This window comes from Anoplophora glabripennis, unplaced genomic scaffold (genome assembly GCF_000390285.2).
Source record: "Anoplophora glabripennis isolate ALB-LARVAE unplaced genomic scaffold, Agla_2.0 scaffold17, whole genome shotgun sequence".
In the NCBI taxonomy this organism is placed as follows: domain Eukaryota; kingdom Metazoa; phylum Arthropoda; class Insecta; order Coleoptera; family Cerambycidae; genus Anoplophora; species Anoplophora glabripennis.
Genome location: NW_019416231.1, coordinates 1,988,911 through 2,009,937, shown reverse-complemented (window position 1 = coordinate 2,009,937; position 21,027 = coordinate 1,988,911). Strand labels below are relative to the sequence as shown.

The following is a 21,027-nucleotide window of genomic DNA, read 5'->3' as shown; positions in this document are numbered from 1 at the left end:
TTCCTTATATACCTTTCCCGAATCCCACATGATTATATCCACATTATTATTTACAACCCAGTGATATCTAATCACCCAATGCCACATTTATTACTCTTTCTCTGGAGCGAGAGAGAGACATATGCGACTACTTTAGAGCAAATACCACTGACGCAAATCCTTGAGGAAAATGAATTTCAATGAAAAGTTAAATGTTGATTAATATCTGCAGATTGTCGCACAATATATGTAGATGATGTGAAACCAGATATTTAAAATGCAGGTAACTGTTAATGTGCCACTTTAAGTCTGGTTGAATAATTTCTTAGATGTGGTGTCCACAGGCAAAGAACACTACAGTGGAGTGGCTGTGAGATATATTGCACCAATTTAGTTACAGGGGAAATACCGTCTCATTCTAGAATTTCCAATCTCCCTAAATCTTTGGATTTTAAATTTTTGGAAAAATTGCTTGGAATACAAGTATGTAGGTAAAGGTTATAGGTAAGAACGATTTCATGTACTAGCTGGTTTCAAAGATCTTTGGAATCTATTCTATCTGTCGTGATGAACTGACAACAAATTTCAAACGGATATATAAAAATTAAGCAGAAAATTTTTGAATCCGCAGAAGTTTTCTAAAAATTAATATTTTTTCGTACAGAAAAAGTAGTTTTTATCCTACAGAAGTTGTTTTGGAAACGCACCTAAGGAATTTACTTTGATTGTAAATATAGTATTAAAATTTAATTATCTAAAAATTTCTTCAATAAAGAGGATACGACACTAAATCAATAAATAAATCTACAATAAAATCAATAAATAAAAAATTAGTTATGGATTTAAATTACTACGAAGTAAACAGAAAAATTAATTTTACAATGACTAAAAGCTTTTTCGTTTTCCATAATCTCTAATTTCCTGATTATATGTATGCTTGTGATATCTTCAAGATATATAAAAATGATTAAACAGCACCTACATAAGATCCTGCGGAATGCTAGTAATTTTATACGTCAGTTTTGGAATTATAACGTAGTTCAAATTCTACGAATATTTTTGTAATACGTACTTTTGAGCTTCCCTCTTTAAGAACAAACGAAATCAGCTCTGTAGAGTTCGCACTTCTGTTTTGATCTGTTTCTCTTAGATTTACATAAAGGAAACCTATCTTCTCCGATGTAGACAATAATCAAATACAGGGTGATTCATAATTTATCAAAAAAAATTTGGGAATAGATACGTCATGATAAATGGAGTATATCGTAATATTTTTTTTTTAAATCCTTATAGTTTCCGAAAAAAAAAAATATTGCGGTTGTATTATTTTCAATCTTTACATCACTGGGCTGCTTAGCGTCATTTGCATTGTGCGCTGTGCGCAATGCGCTCTCTTTCACGTGGTTCCAGGCGATTCCGGATACTGAAATCCGATTTTAGTATTGACGATAGTGTTTACATTAGTTTTTTCAAGCGTCAACAATGGCTTACGTCTATAGCAACTTGGAGATGATGGATATCGTTTTTATTTATGGTGTTCGTAGAAACTGGGTAAGACGGGCCCAAAAATTTTGAACAGTTGCTGTAGCATCAGGTACCTATATCAAATTATTTTATTAATTATTGCTTTTTCATTGCGCATATTTCGACTGTTGAACACTTTTCTCTAAAATCAGTAATTATTCCAATATATTTAATAAACTGATTTTCGACCAAAATTGTTTAAAAAAAAACAATGTTGCTAATGAAAAGAATCGACTCACGAGATGAGACACCTTTTCTACTGCGTTCTCCTGCAATTTTTTTAGTCCATTTACGTGTCTAAATTTGCTGATATTAAAACAGGTGTTATAAATTTTTAGTTATTTCTTTCCCTGGAAAAGAAATTCTTTAAATTTTTTGCCCGTTTGTTATTTATTTTTCTCAGGTTTTACAGTGGACCAGTTTTCAGTGCCGTGCAGATGTATTTTTAAATCATTTCGAACTGCCCTTTTGATTTTTTTTACAAAATTGTATTTGTAAAAGTCCCCTGTGCAATCAATTTTTTTTTTAATAAGTTTTGAATCACTCTGTATATATGACAGGATATTGACGGGAATGCAATTTTAGAAGCTTCAGCAATTAAACTGACACTATTTTTCGGCCACTATTAGAACATAATAAATTTGATGGTAAGAATTACAGATAATTCGATGCATTTTTTCGGGATTCTATTGCAGAGGTGTCATATGTGTCAAAACTTAAACGTGATTTATTAAACTAACAAACAAAACAACCATAAACTTAATATCATCTTAATCTTCGCTTCGGGGGAAGATATACAACGGGATAAGAATCCGTAATCACCATATTTACTGAATTCCTTGCGTGGTGATTTTCGTGAATACATTTTTATGTATCTTCCACATAGTTCCCTTAAATAATTTTTATCCACGACTATTGTATAATGTACCCATTATACGTCTGTTTGCTAGACCTTAATAATACCCATTAATCACGGCAGTGATTAATGAGTCATTAATCACTACTGTCAGATGCTTCCTTAATTTAGCTATAATATTATATTGTTCTGCTACAAACAATCCGTTTTTAAAATTTTATCGTGTAAACCACTAAATATTTTCAATTCAGTGCTGTACATATAAAAAAAAATTAAAAAAGTGAATTTTCCTAGACCGGATTCGAACCCTGTACCCGCGGTTGGAAGGGAAAGAGCATCTACACTGAGCCATCAGCGACTTCATTTGTGCGAGTCGTATATCTGTTTCTTAACATACCATGTTTTTCGAACAAAAAAAACTTCAACAAAAATATTTAGTAGTCGTGGATAAAGTATAGTATTCTACTCCCGTATAATGGGTATTATTCATTCGGTGATTTAGGCTACTCGCCTGCGGCTCGTGGCCGTAAACTTCACCTCGTGAATAATACCCATCATTATACGCTCGTTGAATAATATACTATTATATACGCGTACTTAATCCTTTATAAATTAGATGTATCAGGTGGTGTGTGCTTAACGATTACACACTAGTTTGCAGGTACCTACTATTAAAGAGACGAAAATAAAGTTTTCGCGAAAACGATTTTAATTCCCAGATCAAGGAATTCTATGCAATCGTTAATTCCTTTTAATGATTTAGCCGTTACACATTGTTCATGCGTGAAATGTGGATGTGATGTGATGAACATCACATTTTGTTCACAATAAACGATGCGATATTACTGTACAATACTACATCATAAAAGGAACAGCTAGACAATGTTTATTTTTTGTCTTCAGCTTCTGGAAATATATTAAACTGATATACAGGGTGAAACATTTTAATTAGGGGTCAAGTTTTTTAAGGATAATGGTACTTGTTCCCCTGATTATTATTCGGAAATTCTTGTCTTGTTATTAAACAATATTTTTCATTTTTTAACTGTACTTAAATTCTTGTATACAGCGTAGGAAGTTGGCAGTGGTGCCAGTTGTTACCTATTTATATCAATTGTTAGAGAGCGAAACTACAATAGAAAATAATTTAGTTAAATCGAATTTTTTTTTCTTTAAATTAGGAAGGTATTATTTTAGTCAGAATATTTTTGCGATGTCAACTTAAATTGGTTTATTTTTTTATTTCCACACCTAGAGTTTATGATTTTGTCTAAATATTTTGGTTCAAGTTTCTGATCGGTTGGCAACATACAATACAATAGTTGTGTAGACTTGGTTACATAAGAATTCCTAAAATTTTATCATATTACAGATTGTGAATAAACACATTGAATATGAACAACACAATTATAAATAAATCTTCCATTGTGTATAGAAAGTAATATAATTTCTGTATTTTCTAATGTAGCTTAACAATTCACAATAAAAAGACATGGGAACAAAACAACTCACTTACGCAGAAAAAAGTCGGTTTTTCCTCGATACAGCCAATACAATCACGTTAAAAAAGCAACTTTTCATTCTCCAACAATATACTCTCAAAGTTGAGACAAAAGCGCCTTTTGACCATTTTTTGACCGTTTTTATGGGCATATTCCCCCGATTTTCACAAATATTTTTAGAAGAAAAATATGAAAAAATTCAGATGAACTAGACCGGCCCTGACCAATCCAAAACCGCATTCAGTTCTTCTCTAGCTCTGCCAGTTACCGAGATTTTAGTTTTTTTTTTCCTTAATGAAGCACTTGTACAAAAACCGACCATTACAACGTGCATAGCGATCCCAGATTCATGTGGAACCGCCTCTAGAAAGACATTTTAATTTTTTATGCCCTTAAAAACACATTGTCTCAATCAATTATTAGTTCAATGCGGAGGAACGCTCACTTGTGTCGATTGACCAATCAAGATGCACTAGAAAGTTCTATATTTTCATACCGCCATCTGTCGCTCAGAAACTGCACTAAAACGCGGAAGAATTCTTTAGCAGATAGCCAACTGTAACAGCCCTACATTCTCTGGTGAATTAATTGAGCTGTTACTGTATAGATGGCGCCACATACTTTCCCAACAAATGTGTACATATTAGATGAGCATTAAACTAATAAAGATTTTTCTTCTTAACACACAAACCGACTATCAAAGCGTGTGTAGCGACCCCAGATGCATACGAACGGCTTCTAGAAAGGTACTTTAATTTTTTGAAAATTTTCATGGACGATATACGCGGTTAGAGTGGAAAAGAGGGAAAATATTTTTATTTTTCAATTTACGAGAAACAGGCATTCTTGATTAAAATTTTTGCTTGTCTTTAAAATGCGGTTGGTACAGAGAACTTTCATCTTGATGTACAGAGTGATCAGAAAATCGGTAAATATAAAAATCGTTAAAGAATAAACTGCCATTATTTTTAACAATATAGAAATATGTTATTAAGAAAAGTTGCTTAGAATAAAAATTTATATTATAAATACAATTTGTGTATGAATCAGCCTACTTTGATAGAAACGGACAGCAAAAATTTTTTATTCATTTTACGATAAAAAGGTATTCTTGATTAAAATAATTGCTTGTCTTTATAATATCTTCACAGTGTTTCTAAAGACAAGTAAAAATTTTAATCAAGAATGTCTTTTTATCGTAAAGTGAATACAATTTTTTTACTGTCCGTTTCTATCAAAGTAGGCCGATTCATACACAAATTCAAATTATAATATAAATTTCAATTCTAAACAATTCTCCTTAATAATAACACATTTCTGTATTGTTAAAAACAAAGGTGGTTTATTCTTGAATGATTTTTATATTTACCGATTTTCTGATCACCCTGTGCATGCGAGATGAAAGTTCTCCATGCCAACCGCATTTCAAAGACAAGCAAAAGTTTTAATCAAGAATGCCTTTTTCTCGTAAAATGAAAATTAAAATATTTTCCCTTTTTGTCACACTAACCGTGGACATACTGTATAGTTCATCGATTGTATCAAAATGTTTTAGGACCCAAAAAAATCTGAAAAACATTTCATTGAATTGTAACGGTCCTGTCCAATCCAAAACCACATTCATTTCCTCTCTAGCTTCTCCAGTATTTTCGAGTTTGTTCCATGCAATACCATTTAAGATTTTGTTCGATAGGTAACAAGCAATACAATACTGAAGTATACATGGCTACATAAAAATTTCTTACATTTTCTATATTTTGCCGGAGTCGCCAGTTTTATTTCAAAATTTGTTGTGTAGGCAACATACATTACAACACTAGTGTATACTTGGTTGCATAAGAATTCCTAAAATTTTATTACAGATTATGGATAAATGCATTAAAAATGAACACAATTATAAATAAATCTACCATTATTTATAGAACAGTTATATAATTTCTGTATTTCCTAATATAGCGGAATAGTTCGCAATAAAAAGAAGTGGGGAACAAAACATCTCACCCACGCAGAAAAAAGCGCCTTTAGACGAGCACTTTAATTTTTTGACAAGTTTTATGGACATAATCCATCGATTTTCACAAATATTTTTAGAACTCAGTAAAATATGAAAAAATTCAGATGAACTAGACCGGCCCTGACCATCCCAAAACTGCTACATAAAAAAAATCCTTAAATTTTCTATATTTTGCCGGTAACCAGTTTTGTCAAAATTTGTTGGGTAGGCAACATACAATACAACATTGGTGTATACTTGGCTGCATAATAATTCCTAATATTTTCTATATTTTACTGGAGTCCCCAATTTTATTTCAAAATTTGTTGGGTTAGCAACACACAATACAACATTAGTGTATGCTTGGCTGCATATGAATTCCTAATATTTTCTATATTTTGCCGAAGGCGCCAGTTTCATTTCAATTTATATTGGATAGGCAACATACAATACAATACTGTGTTCTCGGCTGCATAAAAATTTACAAAATTTTTATAATTGACGAGTCGCCACTTTTTCACTTACTTTTTTTTTTGTAACTTAATAGGGGCACAGGTAAATGTTAAAAAATGAACAACGCAGTTATAAATAAATCTTCCTTTATTTATAGAACAGTAATATAATTTCTGTATTTCCTAATGTAGCTTAACAGTTCACAATAAAAAGAAATGGGAACAAAACACCTCCCCGAGGCGGAAAAAAGTCGGTTCTTCCTCGATACGGCCGACGCGATCCCGTTAAAGAAGCGACTTTTCTTTCCGCTCTGTACAACAATATACTTTCAAATTACGAGGATTGTTCCCACTCCCGGTTCGATCAAACCTCGCAACAAATAAAATATATAAAATAATCAACAATGGGCCTTGCGCGATCTCAACGTGTCGAATGAGTTGGAAGCATAATCAGATGCTCGGAACACAGAGGAGGCTCTAAACGGTAACTAGCTCCCTGAACGCGCCACTAATTGGGGGACGACAAAGCGTACACGAAAATATATCTTTGTTTCCGAATGTTACGGTTCCAAATCATCGCTTTGTCGGAGGAAACGTCACATTCCAATCACTAACCGAACGTCTATGGCCCGGAGACCATTCTACAAGTCTACGAACATATATTCACATCTTTGATTTTTTTTTTTTAAGTGATTATAGGTACATTTGGCAAATATTAAATCGAGAAACGGGAAGACGTTAAACAATTAAAAACCGTCGGGCCGTGATCTTCGCCGTGGCTACGAACCACGGCAAACTCCACGGCCGCTCAAACGCATCACAAAAAGCGGGGCGGACGGCGAAGCGCTGCAAAATTTTTGTATTAGGTACCTCGGGGTGCTGCGTCGGGGGCTCTTCTTCCGTTAACGTCTCGTAAATACTCTCTTTCATCAACAAATTTGTACTGAACGTTGGTCTAAAGTGCTTCGTGATATGCTTGGGTTTCGATTCTGCGTAATTCCGCAACGCCCGCCGCCCGCAAAGCTAAACCAAGACGCTAACGCAACTTTTTGGTTTAGCCCGAAAGAAAAACATTTTGGAACGGGAGAAAAGCAAGCTGTTCGGCAATGGAAACCATTTACCACTGTAAACATACCTTATTGTCTTCCAAATACTTGTAACATTTTTTTTTCAGATAAAAAGAACAAATTTAGTACATATTTACATTGACTACCTCATTTCTAAGACGCTAATGGATTATTTACACCTTATTTTAACTAAAAGCGAGAAGAACGTTTAAAACCGTACGGGAAGAACGCTTCGCAAATCGACGAGCGGCGTGCGAGTCCTGTAGAAATTTGCACCCTTAGCTTTGTAAAAAATACCGTCTAAGTTGGTTTTTAAGTCGTTACAGGTTTATTCGAATAAAATTATGTTCGTCCACAAAGTGAGAGACTGCGGATATATGAAATATTCTTAAATCGACGATAAATCTGGATTGCCAAGTACTTTTTCGCAACAGTACCTCTATAAATGTCGACCATTATCAACAAGTGATTTGAACTTTTTTCTAAAAATCTTTTGGGTAAATACTCTGACGAGGACGTAGCAAATACGCAACCAGTAATACATTTTTACAGATTTTATTACACGGTTTGTCTAAATATGAATTAACGCACAAATAACAGACTTTCCCCCATTTTAACACCGATTTTCTATAAAATGGACTTGGTTTGAAACTCACATTACTTTTTGTTGTAAAGATATTTGTAATTTGCATCGTAAATTACAAATTTCTTGACACCAAAAAGTAATTTGAGTTTCAAACCAACTCCATTTTATAGAAAATCCGAGTTAGAATGGAGGAAAGTCTGTTATTTGTGCATTCATTCACATTTAAACAAACTGTGTAATAAAATTTACAAAAATGTATTACTTGTTGCCTATTTGCTTAAAAAAAGCACTTGGAACATTACCAAATCGTGACAAATTGGTGGCTTACACCTCAGTAATCAGAAATCGTACAAAAGCGAACAAGATCTCGTTAATAGCTTTCGGAATGGCCCAAAATAAACGAAATTTCAGACTCGACCTCAGAAAAACGGCTCTAATTGCCATCGAATACGACCAAATTAGAGTAGAAACCACTATTTTACCATAAAACCGAGTCATCGTCCACCAAAACCGCTCGCACCGTTTAAAATTTCCAATACACTAAACAATTATATAAACTCGGTCTTGGTAACAATGTTGGCATACTGAAAATGGAACTTTGAAACGAATAATGCCCTCGGAATCCAGTTTGACTGAACTTTTTGGCTTGGCCCGCCGGACCTCCAGATTTAGCACCGATTGAATATTTTTTGGATGTTTCGTACGAACTCATCGATTTGATCGAAGCGCAGTTCCGGTACTAGTGACTAGTAAAAATAACGTAAGTAAGGTGCTCGACGAGCCTCCCTGCGATTCGCCCTTCAGACGGGAAAGGCGAAACGCACGCGCCGGGACACCGCGCGTAATATAGAAAAGTACAAAACAATTTGATAACTACATAACCACTTCGCGCATAGTCGGAGTAACTACGGCATTAGAAATAGAATAAATGACTTAGACTTTATATTATTTAAAATATTACTAAAATAATATATATAGTAGCAAAGGTAAAAATCCCGCTACGAGTTCCACTTTAAAATCTACCGTAACATTTTTTTTTACTTAAATATAACAAACATACTACTCTTTAGTACATTCTCTTGGGTGCGAAAACCATGTGCAGTTTTAAATCATAGGAAAAGTTTCTTTTTTTTAATCTATCCTTACAGGCAGAATAGAATATCACAATTCGCATTAAGTTTAAGAATTCCTTAGAGGAGCGGCTCGCTGTTCAGTCACAGTGACGAAATGGAAAAGACATTCGGAACGCCTCGAGGCCCTACCTTAGGGCCTCTCGCAGTACTCGATATATAAACCGATGTAGTGATAACGTACAATAAAAACCTCTATCCCTCAATCTAACAGCAGTGATTAACCCAAAAGTTGGAGACTTGTGTGACGGAGGGGGCGGTATATTATATACAGGATGTACAGAAATACATTAAAATATATCAAACGCATTCCGAAAGGCATTAGAAATGTACAAAAAATTTCAAAATCATCACATTTTTCACCTTCAGCCTTTGTTCTATGAACTTTGAAAGAATTTTGTACTGTGAAGCATTTTGTGTTTCAAAATTTCCAAAACTTTCCAATATAACTTCAGTTTCAATACAATTGTGTCACTACGAGGCCTTTCGGACCCAAAATTAACCTATTTTGCAGGATTTGAACTAGAGAAAAATTATTCATGTACCGCAGGAAGAAAATCTGCTTACAATTTGATATTTTATTGCACTTTTTCACGGACTCAATTACTTCACATCCACAGATTTATATTGTCCGGTGGATGTGAAGTAATTGAATCTGTGAAGTATCTGCGAACGTGAAATAACATGACACTTAAAAATGTACACTTTTCGTTTGGAAATAAGTTCACAAAACAGAATTTCACGTTAAGGTCGACGGAAGAATTATGTTTCACACGATTGTGAATGCTGAATAAAATAACGTTGTGAAATTTCCAAAATCAAAATGAACCTATTTCGCAGGATTTGAACTAGAGAAAAATAATTCATGTACCGCAGGAAAAAAATCTGCTTACGATTTGATATTTTATTGCACTTTTTCACGGACTCAATTACTTCACATCCACAGATTTATTCTGTACGGTGGATGTGAAGTAATTGAATATGTGAGGTATCTGCGGACGTGAAATAAGATGGCACTTGAAAAGTGACACTTTTTGTTTGGAAATAAGGTCACAAAACATAATTTCATGTTAAGGTCGACGGAATAATTAAATTTTACACGATTGTGAATGCTAAATAAATTTATAACTTTGTGAAATTTCCAAAACACTTAATATCAAAATTAACCTATTTCGCAGGATTTGAATAGAGAAAAATTAATCATGTACCTACCGCAGGAAAAAAAACTGCTTACGATTTGATATTTTATTGCACGTTTTCACGGACTCAATTACTTCACATCCACAGACTAATTCTGTCCGGTGGATGTGAAATAATTGAATCTGTGAAGTATCTGCGGACGTGAACTAACATGACACTTGAAAAGTGACACTTTTCGTTTGGAAATAAGTTGGTAAAACGGAATCTCATGTTAAGGTCGACGAAAGAATTATATTTTACACGATCGTGAATGCTGAATAAATTTATAACTTTGTGAAATTTCCAAAAAACTTAATATCAAAATTAACCCATTTAGCAGGATTTGAACTAGAGAAAAATAATTCATGTATCGTAGGAAAAAAATTTGCTTAAGATTCTATTGCACTTTTTCACGTACTCAATTACTTCACATCCACAGATTTATTCTGTCCGGTGGATGTGAAGTAATTGAATCTGTGAAGTATCTGCGGACGTGAAATAACATGACACTTAAAAAGTGACACTTTTCTTTTAAAAGTAAGTTCACAAAACAAAATTTCACTTTAAGGTCGAGGGAAGAATTACGTTTTACACGATTGTGAATGCTGAATAAATTTATAACTTTGTGAAATTTTTTTTGAAATTCTTAAAATTTTAGAAAAAGTTACTTGGAAATTAAGGAAATTATTGCAGAATTAAAAAAAAAGTGACTGAACCGCGTCGCGCCGGCATTACTCGTCTATTGACTATAAATCCTACCTCCCTAGCTTGAAAAACTGTACAAAAACCAACACTCTTTTGGGTTATAAAAAGTTCCAAGCGCTTCACAACTGGTACCATTTCTTATCCTTGTACTTGAGCATCAGGTCGTGCGCGGAGGACGAGAAATTCTCCGCCTCGCTCCTCATCCTCTCCGACCGCTCCTCCAGCTGGTTCAGCTTGTCGCCGCGCTCCAACATCAGCCTGTGGGCACGGTTCACCTCGCTGCTCGCCGTGTTCGCTCTCTGGCCCAGATCCGAGAGGTTCCCCGGGATGTGCTTCGCGACAGCTTTACTGGCCTTCCCGCTCGATTCGCCAACTAAGAAAAATAAAACGTTACGAATTAAAGAAACAGCGACAAAAAACTGCATACATAATTCCTCTCTGTCCAAAGACCGAACGCCTCCCCCGAACAGGCCCTTGAAGAAGCCCTCCTTGGGCGGCTCCGGCATGTCCAAGGGCAGGAACAGCTCCCCCATCATCTCGGTCAGGTTCGAGCTGGAAAAATAACGCACGTGACGTCCGTCTGAGGGTTTGAGACGAGCTCTTACCAAAACTCTGTGCATATCGTGAACTTCTGTAACTCGGAAGGCGACGCCAGGTACAAGCCGTGGCCTCGGTTGCTAAAGTTAAAAGTTCTGGCGATCCTAAAAGAACGAAGCGTTAATACTTTGCAACGGAACGGTTTCGTAAGTGGTATTAGTAAGTAACGGACTACGGGTAGGGGAACTTTCACAAGTAAACTTTTAAGCTGGTTGTGTGCGGGTTGGTTTTTGGTAATTTCGTTGGTGAAACGTGTAAAAACTTACCATACACGAGTAAGTAGTTTGTAGTTTGCTTTATGTCAAGTATAGTTTGTGAAACGTTCATAAATTCACTAAATTCTATTCCGATTAAGTTAAAAGTGAGGTTACTGCATGTTATTGGTGGTGTAATTCCTTTTGATCATAACCCCACTTTTAGTCTCCACCGTGAAAAACTAACTTTCGCAGAACTGTATCATGCAGACTATTTTATGCCGAGAGAAATGAAACGATAGTAGTTCGAGAAACTTGACATGCTCCTTTTCAAAATGCAGTGCAAGTAAATGTGTGCCCCAAGCAATCACCGGAGTGAGAAGAGTGTGTTAAACTGTGCCTCGCTTAGATAGTCTCTGGAATAGATACCTGGCTTTTGTTTGATTGCACATTTATCAGTATACTGCATTTTTGTTGTGTGTGGTGTGTACCGGAAAAGTCAAACTATGTAATTTAAATTAAAATTCGTTACGTTATCTGAATATAACACAGTGTATGGAATTTGGCATATTTTGAACCGTTTTCACAAATTTCTACGTTTGATTTTATTTTCATAGTCATTGACCGCAAATGAACGTATACCGGTTTCTCCTATTCTTATAGAAAAAAAAGGAGAATTATGAACAACGGAAATCAATAGTTTTTAGCATTAGTTTCATAAGCTACGCTATTACGCTACGGTACGAAAATGCAACTTTCTCTAATTTTTCTAATAATTTTCCTGTTTATAATATAATATATAGACACCGAAGTGTCAATATAAACGAGAAAATTAAAGCTGAAAAATTTCCAAATTTTTTTTAATAATTTTTGGAAGGCTATAAAATCAATTTTGAAAAAAAAATCTAAGTAATTCTTCAAAATTTTTTTACTTAATTTTTTTTCATAATTTCACATTGAATACTTATCAAATGTCAAAAAAATTGGTATTTTACAAAAAAATTTTACAGACTGACTTACGAACTTTCGAAAACAGATCAATAAATCGTATAGATGCGTGTAAAACAATGCATGAAGATTCTCTTGGGGGTATGGACTTAAATTAATATTAACTCGATGAAATACGGAATGCGAAGAAAAAAATCGCATCAAAATTGAACAGAAAGTGATTCAGTATAATTTTCTGAATATTTTGAATTTTCAATATTTTTTTTAATTTGGACATATGGACATTTGAAATATTTAATGTGAAATTGAAATACAGATAACGCAAAATTATTTTGAAAATTTTGATTTTTTTCAAAATTGAATTTTTCTTTCGAATTTAGAATTTTTTTCAAGAGTATTTCATGCGAAATTGTAAGAAAAATAACGCAAAATCTTAATCATTAATAAAATTGAAAAATAAATAATGCAAAAAAAATTGAATTTGTTTTTTTTTCAAAATTAAATTTGTCTTTAAAAATTTTGAATTTATTTTCGATATTTCAAGAGTATTTAACGCGAAATTGTGTGAAAAATGACGAAAAATTTTTTTTCGTCATAATCATTAAAAAAATTGAATTTTTTACAATTTTGAATTAGATTTTTTCAAAATTATAAAAATTTTTTTGATAATTCAAGTGTATTTGACGCGAAATTGTGAGAAAATTGACTCAAATTTTTTTTTCAAAACTGAATTTTTCTTTCAAAATTTTGAATTTCTTTTTCATTTTAATCAGTAATGAAATTGAAAAATAGGAAAAAATTTTGAAAAATTTGATTTTTTTTCAAAATTGAATTTGTCTCAAATTTTTAAATTTTTTTCGATATTTCGAGAGTATTTAACGCGAAAAAACCATAACGCAAAAAAATTGAAAAATTTGGAAAAATTAGATTTTTTTTTCAAAACTGGATTTTTCTTTCAAAATCTTGAAATTTTTATTTTGATACGTAATTTAAGAGTATTTGACACGAAATTGTAACAAAAATGCAAACGCAAACAATTTTTTTCTTACTAAAATTGAAAAAAAACGCAAAAAAATAGGAAAATTCTGAAAAATTTGATTTTTTTTTCAAAACTTAATTTTTCTATCAAAATTTTGATTTTTTTTACGATATTTCAAGAGTATTTAAGCGAAATTGTGAGAAAAATTACGCATTTTTTTTTATCTTCATTATTAATAAAATTAAAAAAAAATTGGAAAATTTTGAAAAATTTGATTTATTTTCAAATTTGAATTTTTCTTTCAAAACTTTGAATTTTTTTTCGACATTTCACGAGTATTTAACGCGAAACTGAGAAAAATGAGGCAAACATTTTTTTTTCTTAATCATTAATAAAATTGAAAAAAAGAAAGCAAAAAAATTGAAAAATTTTGATTTTATTTACAAAACTGTATATTTCTGTTAAAATTTTGAATATTTTTTTGATATTTAAAGAGTATTTAACGCGAAACTGCGAGAAAAATGACGCACACATTTGTTTTATCTTAATCATTAATAAAATTGAAAAAAGATAACGATAAGATAGAAAATTGAAAAATTTTGAATTTTTTTTCGATATTTCAAGTTTTTAACGCGAAATTGTGAAAAAATTACGCAAAAAATTTTTTTCATCTTACCTAATCATTAATAAAATTGGAAAAAAGATAAAAAAATTTTGAAAAATTTGTTTATTTTTCAAAATTGAATTTTTCTTTCAAAACTGAATTTTTTTTTTCGAGATTTCGAGAGTATTTAACGCGAAATTGTGAACAAAATGACGCAAAATTGTTTGTTTATCTTAATTATTAATTGAAGAAAAAGAAAACGCAAAAAATTGGAAACTTGAAAATTTTGATTTTTTTCAAAATTGGTTTTCTTTAAAAATTTTGAATTTTTTTTTTTCGATATTTCAAGAGTATTTAACGCGAAATTGAGAGGAAAATGACGCTAAAAATTTTTTCCATCTTAATCATTAATAAAATTGAAAAAGAACGTAAAAAAAATTTGAAAATTTTTTTTTTTAAATTGAATTTTTCTTCCAAAATTTTGAATTTTTTTTCGATATTTCAAGAATATTTAACGCGGAATTGTGAGAAAAATGACGCAATATTTTTTTTCTACTATAAGATAAGGAGCCTTAAACCTGATCCTTTAATGTTTTATGAAACTGACGATTCTGGAAAGGAAAACAGTTCGACCGATCGATTTCAAAATTTACAGGCCTCATGGACATGTATTGAGCTAGAAAAAAACCTACAAACATCGGTATTTTTCGCAATATTCACTAAGTAGTCGTTGATTTTCCAAAACAGCAAAAAAAAAATAAATTGAAGCTGAGGAATTAGTCTGTGACCCTGAAAATTTTTTTTGAGCCCATAGGCAGTTTTGAAAAAAACGGTTGTAAAATTTTTGCCTTGCATTATTTCTTTAGATTGCTTAAAAAATTTTTTCATCAAGATTTCAAAACTTGAATCTTCAAGGTTCAAGATGCTTCTTTTTGTTTGATACGATCATCATTCACGAAATTACAGCCTTTCAAAAATCACTAAAAAAATTAGAACATTTTTCTGCTCCTTAAATTTTTTTGCCGAGTTTATTACAAATTCGACGTTTGAGCAAGTCTCAGGTGACATCACACTTAGGCAGAACCGAATTGAGCCCACTGACGAGCACACCGTACAATTTTCACACGAGTTTAAAACAAGTTTTATTTTTCAAAATGGCGATAGCAACAGAAATTTATCTGGAAACTGTGCTTATAATAAAATGCAGGAATAGAAGAAAACGGTATACTTATTGAAATTTTTCTGATTACGTTTTCGCAACTTTTCTTAAGTTATAGAAAAATTCGTTTATTTTTTTTACATTTAACTCAACGTTTCGACTCTGTAAGTTTTTGCTGCCCCGCGACATCCCCGTCCCCCCAAAATAATCAACCCAAAACAACTTACAGAAAAAGCAATGGCTAATAATTACTTTAAGTGAATTAAATGACCAAATGGTGAACTTACTGGTCCGTATCCTCGTTAACAATGAGCTGTTGCCCCCAAATGGATAACATTGGGTCTACAATGCCTTTCTTAGACTGTGTCTGAAAACTGGCAGGGTAACATAGGTAGATTAGAAGCGACTAGGTAGTTAGAAGGTTCCAAGTTAGATAATGTGACGCTAGGTTAGTTGGCGAGGTTGTGCTCACACAATGTAACGCTTACTTGAAAAAGGCGCCCGCTTGTTCAAATAAGCGCGTTTATTTGTTGTGTAGATTTCTCAAAGTAAAAACTATACACACTTCATCGTATCTATACAACAAAATGGACATGCACAAGTCTCGTAGCAGTAAAAAGTGGAGAGAATCAATGCTAGTAACAAAGGTGCTGCGTTAGCTAAAATCGTGTAGTTTTAATTTCAAGATTCATAACCTCTGTCGGATTTTATCAACGTGGGGGGGTCTCACCTGAGCTCGGACAGCGGCAGGAAGTCGATGTCCAGCAGCTGCCTCAGGCTGGGCAAGCTGTACGCAGCCAAGTGACCGTTCGACAAGTAACAAACTAAACATACGCTATCTGAAAGCAAAAACCACCGTCTATCCGATCGCAACAACTCCCTCAACTTACCTTTAAGAGAAATAACTTCAGCTTTAACGACAAAGTCGCCGTCGGCCAACTGCTGCCTATACACGCACGTCTGAGAGGGCAGCGCCACCACTCTCGCCTGCTTCTCGCTGGCTATCACCACGAACTGCCTGTCGGAAAAATTATCGCCCCTGCTTAAGTTCTCGCCGCCTAGAGTCGGGCTCATCCTATTCTGGTTCCTCGTCGGAGTTCCTTTAAAAAAAATTAATAGTGACACGTTACGAACAAAATTTCGCACCACTCACTGTCCCTCTTCTCTCTGTTGTCGTCTCTCCAGGACTCGAACGAGTAAGGTATTAGAGAACCGTTGCAATCCAGGAAGGATATCGATAAAATTGATCCTTTTAACCTAAAAATCGTGGCTCCAACCAAAGAGACCACCACCGGTTGGGAAGATCGACTGTCGGGATCCGGGGGCGTTATTAGAATCGTTAAGACGGATCCTAGACTCGTTCCTACCCATAGGGTAGGTGTTAACGTGGTCGGTTCTGGAAAAATACACAGATCCAGTGAAAAAGCTGTGAGTTTCAGTGTTAGCAATTACCACCTACAATACAAAGGCCTCACATCTCATGAGTCATCGCCTAGTGACATCATTACCAGTGGTTTAGCCTTGAATCGTTAATGACAGTCAGAATTAATTTCTTAAGTAGTAAAAATGGACGATTTCGCCATCGAGTGACGTATTGCGGAGAGCTTCGAGGCTTTATAATCTAGGTGGCAATGGTTCTGCATCTTTCCACAAACCTGATTTCCTCGTGTACGAATCGGCGAAAACCAAGCACTGAATAGATTCCGAGGTAATGTTTTCGAGGGAGCTCATCGAAGACGACCTGGACCTCGAGAAGGAGCTGTCCAGTTTGTCTACCCGGCCCATAAAAAGAAAAGTTTCTTAGTTATTCAGTTCGAATTAATTCGAAAAGAATCTAGTACACAAGATCATACGACATGCGCACGCAGGAAGCGGTAAATTCTTTGATTTAATGTCCAACGGAAGTTGCCAAAATGCGCCTCAATGATCCGGCGTATTTTGTGCATTTTCGTGAACATACTTTATAAAATATATTAGGCAAACGGTGTTTTTTTAAAATAACATAATTTAATTGTAAAAGTTAAAATTAAAAGTTAAAGGATTTAAAATCATAACAGTTTAATGAAATTGTTGTAAACATTTTTTAAGGATATTTACAATACAATGATTACAACAATTTGTAGTGGGAATTATCGTTCTTTTAATTTAAAAATTATAAAGCCATATTAGAAGCGCAAAGCTCAGAGTTTAAATCGACTTCTAGTACCACAAAACGGCAACGTTTCGTGATACACAAAGTACTCATAAAATAAAAACATGCAGAAAATATAGCAATAGCAGTAATATTAAAGTATAATCCAGTGGAAATCTTTCTTTTTCACAAGACTTTCAAAAGCTGCAAACATTTGCTCTATTTACGTGACCGTTATGAAACAAAAAGATTCCCAGATTTACCTTCCAAGTAATACCAGTCTTCATAACATAAACACAAAACACGAATACATGCTGTTAGTTGCATTCCTAACGACAAAACACTAGGATTACATGCTTAAAAAATCCTTAGTGGCATATTTTTATTATATCCAGGAACAAAGAATGACATTATATAAAAAATGCCCCACGAGGGGCGCCATTTTTGCAAATGTAAAAAAATCAAACGTTTACTAATAAAAATATGCCAGTAGGTTTGGAAGAAGCGGCTCGGGTTTATTTTGTTGGACGGAAGATATAGAAAAGAACAACTGAGGAGAAAAGAAAAGTTAACCCAGAGTAAGGTGTTCGACATTTCCATGCAGAAGCGTAACTAATTTTGTCAAGAACATAAATGAAAAACAGTAACAAATATATTAAAAATCTTTTCGGAACCATTTAATCTGTGGTCTGAACTGAACCGGAATCTTTGTCGTTATCTTAAAAAAAAAATTAATGCAGCACACTCAACATCGAGAAAGAACACTTTACAGATAAGTTTAGAAAGAGGCACAGTTAGGAACACAGATTTGCATAGACTGTCTTTAAATTTGAATAGTTCAGATACAGGTTTGGAAGTACAAGTCACCTTTTAATGACATGCTGAAAAAAAAATCGGGAAATAATGTGATAACAGTTACAGGTGTTCTCGGCAAAAACACAAATTTAGAAGTACTGGGAGTTTAAAAAATTGGAAAAAGAAATTGTCTCTGTCGCGGGAAAAATAGATGGCGCTGGAACATCAAGATGGCGGTGAACAACAATGTTCAATTTACACCCGTGCTTCTAAGAGTTCTTCAATTTTTTAAATTCCCCTTTGAACTGGAAATCTACAAGTGATGTGGACGTAACAAATATAGATCTACAGTGTGATTACTCAAATATCTACAACAAACTTTTTACCTATGAAAATGCATAAATTTTTTATGATTTAAAGTTGATACTGCTATTGCTTTACTATGTTACAAATTAAAAAAAATGGAAGAGATAACCACTATATCCTACTACAAAAATGACAATACTAGTGATTTGTTGAAGATATTAAAATTTGGTTCAGTACAGTTTTAATATCTTCGGAATAAAATGTACTTATATAATTTAGAGAAATTTAGAAGAAGTTATAGTGAAGAGAGGAAATTTAGAAGACAGTCCTAACAGTAAACCATTAGAAAGATGAAAAGTGACTTAAATATGAGATTTCATCAAAGTTATGTACTGGGTTAGTCACTATAATCTGACAACTTATTGTGAGTTTATGATTGAAGTTACAAAAAAGTTTTAGCCTTTTTTTATAAATTTTTATAATACAGTATTTTTAAAGTGGCGACCTAAACTATTTTGAAAAGATTTTATGGACTGATGAGGCGACTTTTACAACAGCTGGCATTTATAATAGAAAAAATACTCATACCCGGGCAAATGAATCATTCAACTGTTTTTTTCTAATACTGTTTTATAAAAATTCATAAAAAAGCTAAAACTTTTGTATTAAAAACTTTTTTGTAATTTCAATGATAAACTCACAATAAGTTACCAGATTATAGTGACTAACCCTGTACAGCACACCGCACAGAAGGAATGAAATAAATTGCAACTACCGAGATATTTTTTCTATAGAAATCTCATATACCTAAATATACTGGGCTAAAAATTTACCTACAAAATACTTTTTAGTACTTGGGATAGGGACTTCTACTAACACTAGTTAAAAAAAATATATAGCAAAATATCCCATGATATACACGTGAAAAGATAGCTAAGAGATACAACTTTGAATACAAAAATGATCCTATTTCGTGTACCTGTCTCATTCTTCTCAAAAATATATTTAGGCCTTGGGAAAAGTTCAACTTTAATATTTCCTTGATGTGATAACAATGAATCTAATGAGAAACAAGGAAAATAAATGTAAGAATGAAGATAAAAAGTAAAAGGCAAAGCCCCAGCCCCGCAAACTGACTAGTGACGATATTATCCGAATCAAAGATTTACTAAAAGACATTATACTTGAAGCTTAACGGCGACAGTAGACTGGCGACAGTAGACTAGTGACAGAGAGAGAGGCGGTAACATATTTCTCTCTCTTCTAACGCTTGGGCGAAGGCGGGATCTCCCCACTTTTTCTCAACGATTAGAGAGAGAGGGTAGGGAGAGAGGAGAAGGGGGGAGGAGGGAGAGATAGAACCCAAACTATCGCCCTTTCTCTCTACAGAGTCTACACTTTTGAATATGCCCTAAGGCTATTGGTCATCTTTAGATTTTTTTTTAAATTCTACAGGAACAATTGTATTTTTCTCTCTATTGCCGTTCTAACCAGTACTTTTAAAAAATTTTAGAGCGTTATTCCGGCTTTGTAAGCAAACGCATCCCGTACTGCGATATTCGGACATGCTGCATGTGAACAAATGAAATGAAAATTAAATAAATAAAAGAAACGACTTACCTCGGACACGCAGGCAAATAAAAGTAAGACATTTAGGGACTCTTATAGCTCCTAAAAATGAAAAATTTTTGCCTGTAATTCTTAAAAATCGTATCGAATCGTTATGCGTGAATTTTTGTTATTGGATTAGTCACAAATGAAGAGCTATTAGTACCATCCAGACGCACAAGTTTATTTGACACCTGTCATACAATCTGTCAAAATGGAAATAATTCTCAAACGGGGAATGAGCCCGAATTTTGTTCCGTGGTCAGTTCACGCGAACTGGGGCTTGCGAAGGTTCGGAAAGGTGGTGTGTGTGTGTGGTGTGTGGCGATCGTCTAATTCATATAAATATCATCATATAAACGTGTCGCGGTGACTGTGTACTACCAAAACTGCAATATTGGCGAGCGACCATCAGCTGTTGTCGCTGGGCGGCAGTGGGGGGCACCGGCGAGGGGCCAAAAGCGTGGCAGGCCTCCTCGGAGTAGCTAGCCGTCGACAGGCACTTGTGGAGTTTGCGAGTACCTTGGGATCGTGACCTTCGTGGCGGATCCGGACGTACTCGACCAGTGGCGGCGGGACAGGCTGACGCTGGGCTGCACACTCCGTTTATCTACCCAAGGACCAGCACCACTTATACACCAGCACGTTATAGGACAATGGACAGGCCGGGAACGCCAACGCCAAGGCCAGATGTTTATATTTTACGATTAGACAATTCGGACAACGTAACGGT

At 34.0% G+C, this 21,027-nt stretch overlaps 1 protein-coding gene across 3 annotated transcripts in view; it reads right to left on the bottom strand.

The window, feature by feature from the left end:
• Positions 1–8,174: 8,174 nt before the first annotated feature.
• The window catches only part of LOC108917853 (syntaxin-binding protein 5), a 162,985-nt gene continuing 150,132 nt past the window's right edge, over positions 8,175–21,027 (bottom strand). The window contains exons 13-21 of one of the 3 annotated variants that reach the window (XM_018724638.1): positions 20,817–20,904; positions 17,110–17,226; positions 16,608–16,850; positions 16,345–16,554; positions 16,185–16,293; positions 15,742–15,828; positions 11,579–11,674; positions 11,401–11,525; positions 8,175–11,346 (exon numbers count right to left, since the gene is read on the bottom strand). In XM_018724638.1, coding sequence (XP_018580154.1) covers positions 11,093–11,346; positions 11,401–11,525; positions 11,579–11,674; positions 15,742–15,828; positions 16,185–16,293; positions 16,345–16,554; positions 16,608–16,850; positions 17,110–17,226; positions 20,817–20,904 — 1,329 coding nt within the window. In that variant the 3' untranslated portion in view covers positions 8,175–11,092. Of the gene's footprint in view, positions 11,347–11,400; positions 11,526–11,578; positions 11,675–15,741; positions 15,829–16,184; positions 16,294–16,344; positions 16,555–16,607; positions 16,851–17,109; positions 17,236–20,816; positions 20,905–21,027 lie in introns of all 3 variants that reach the window. The other 2 variants (XM_018724636.1, XM_023455338.1) reach the window with 2 other exon arrangements.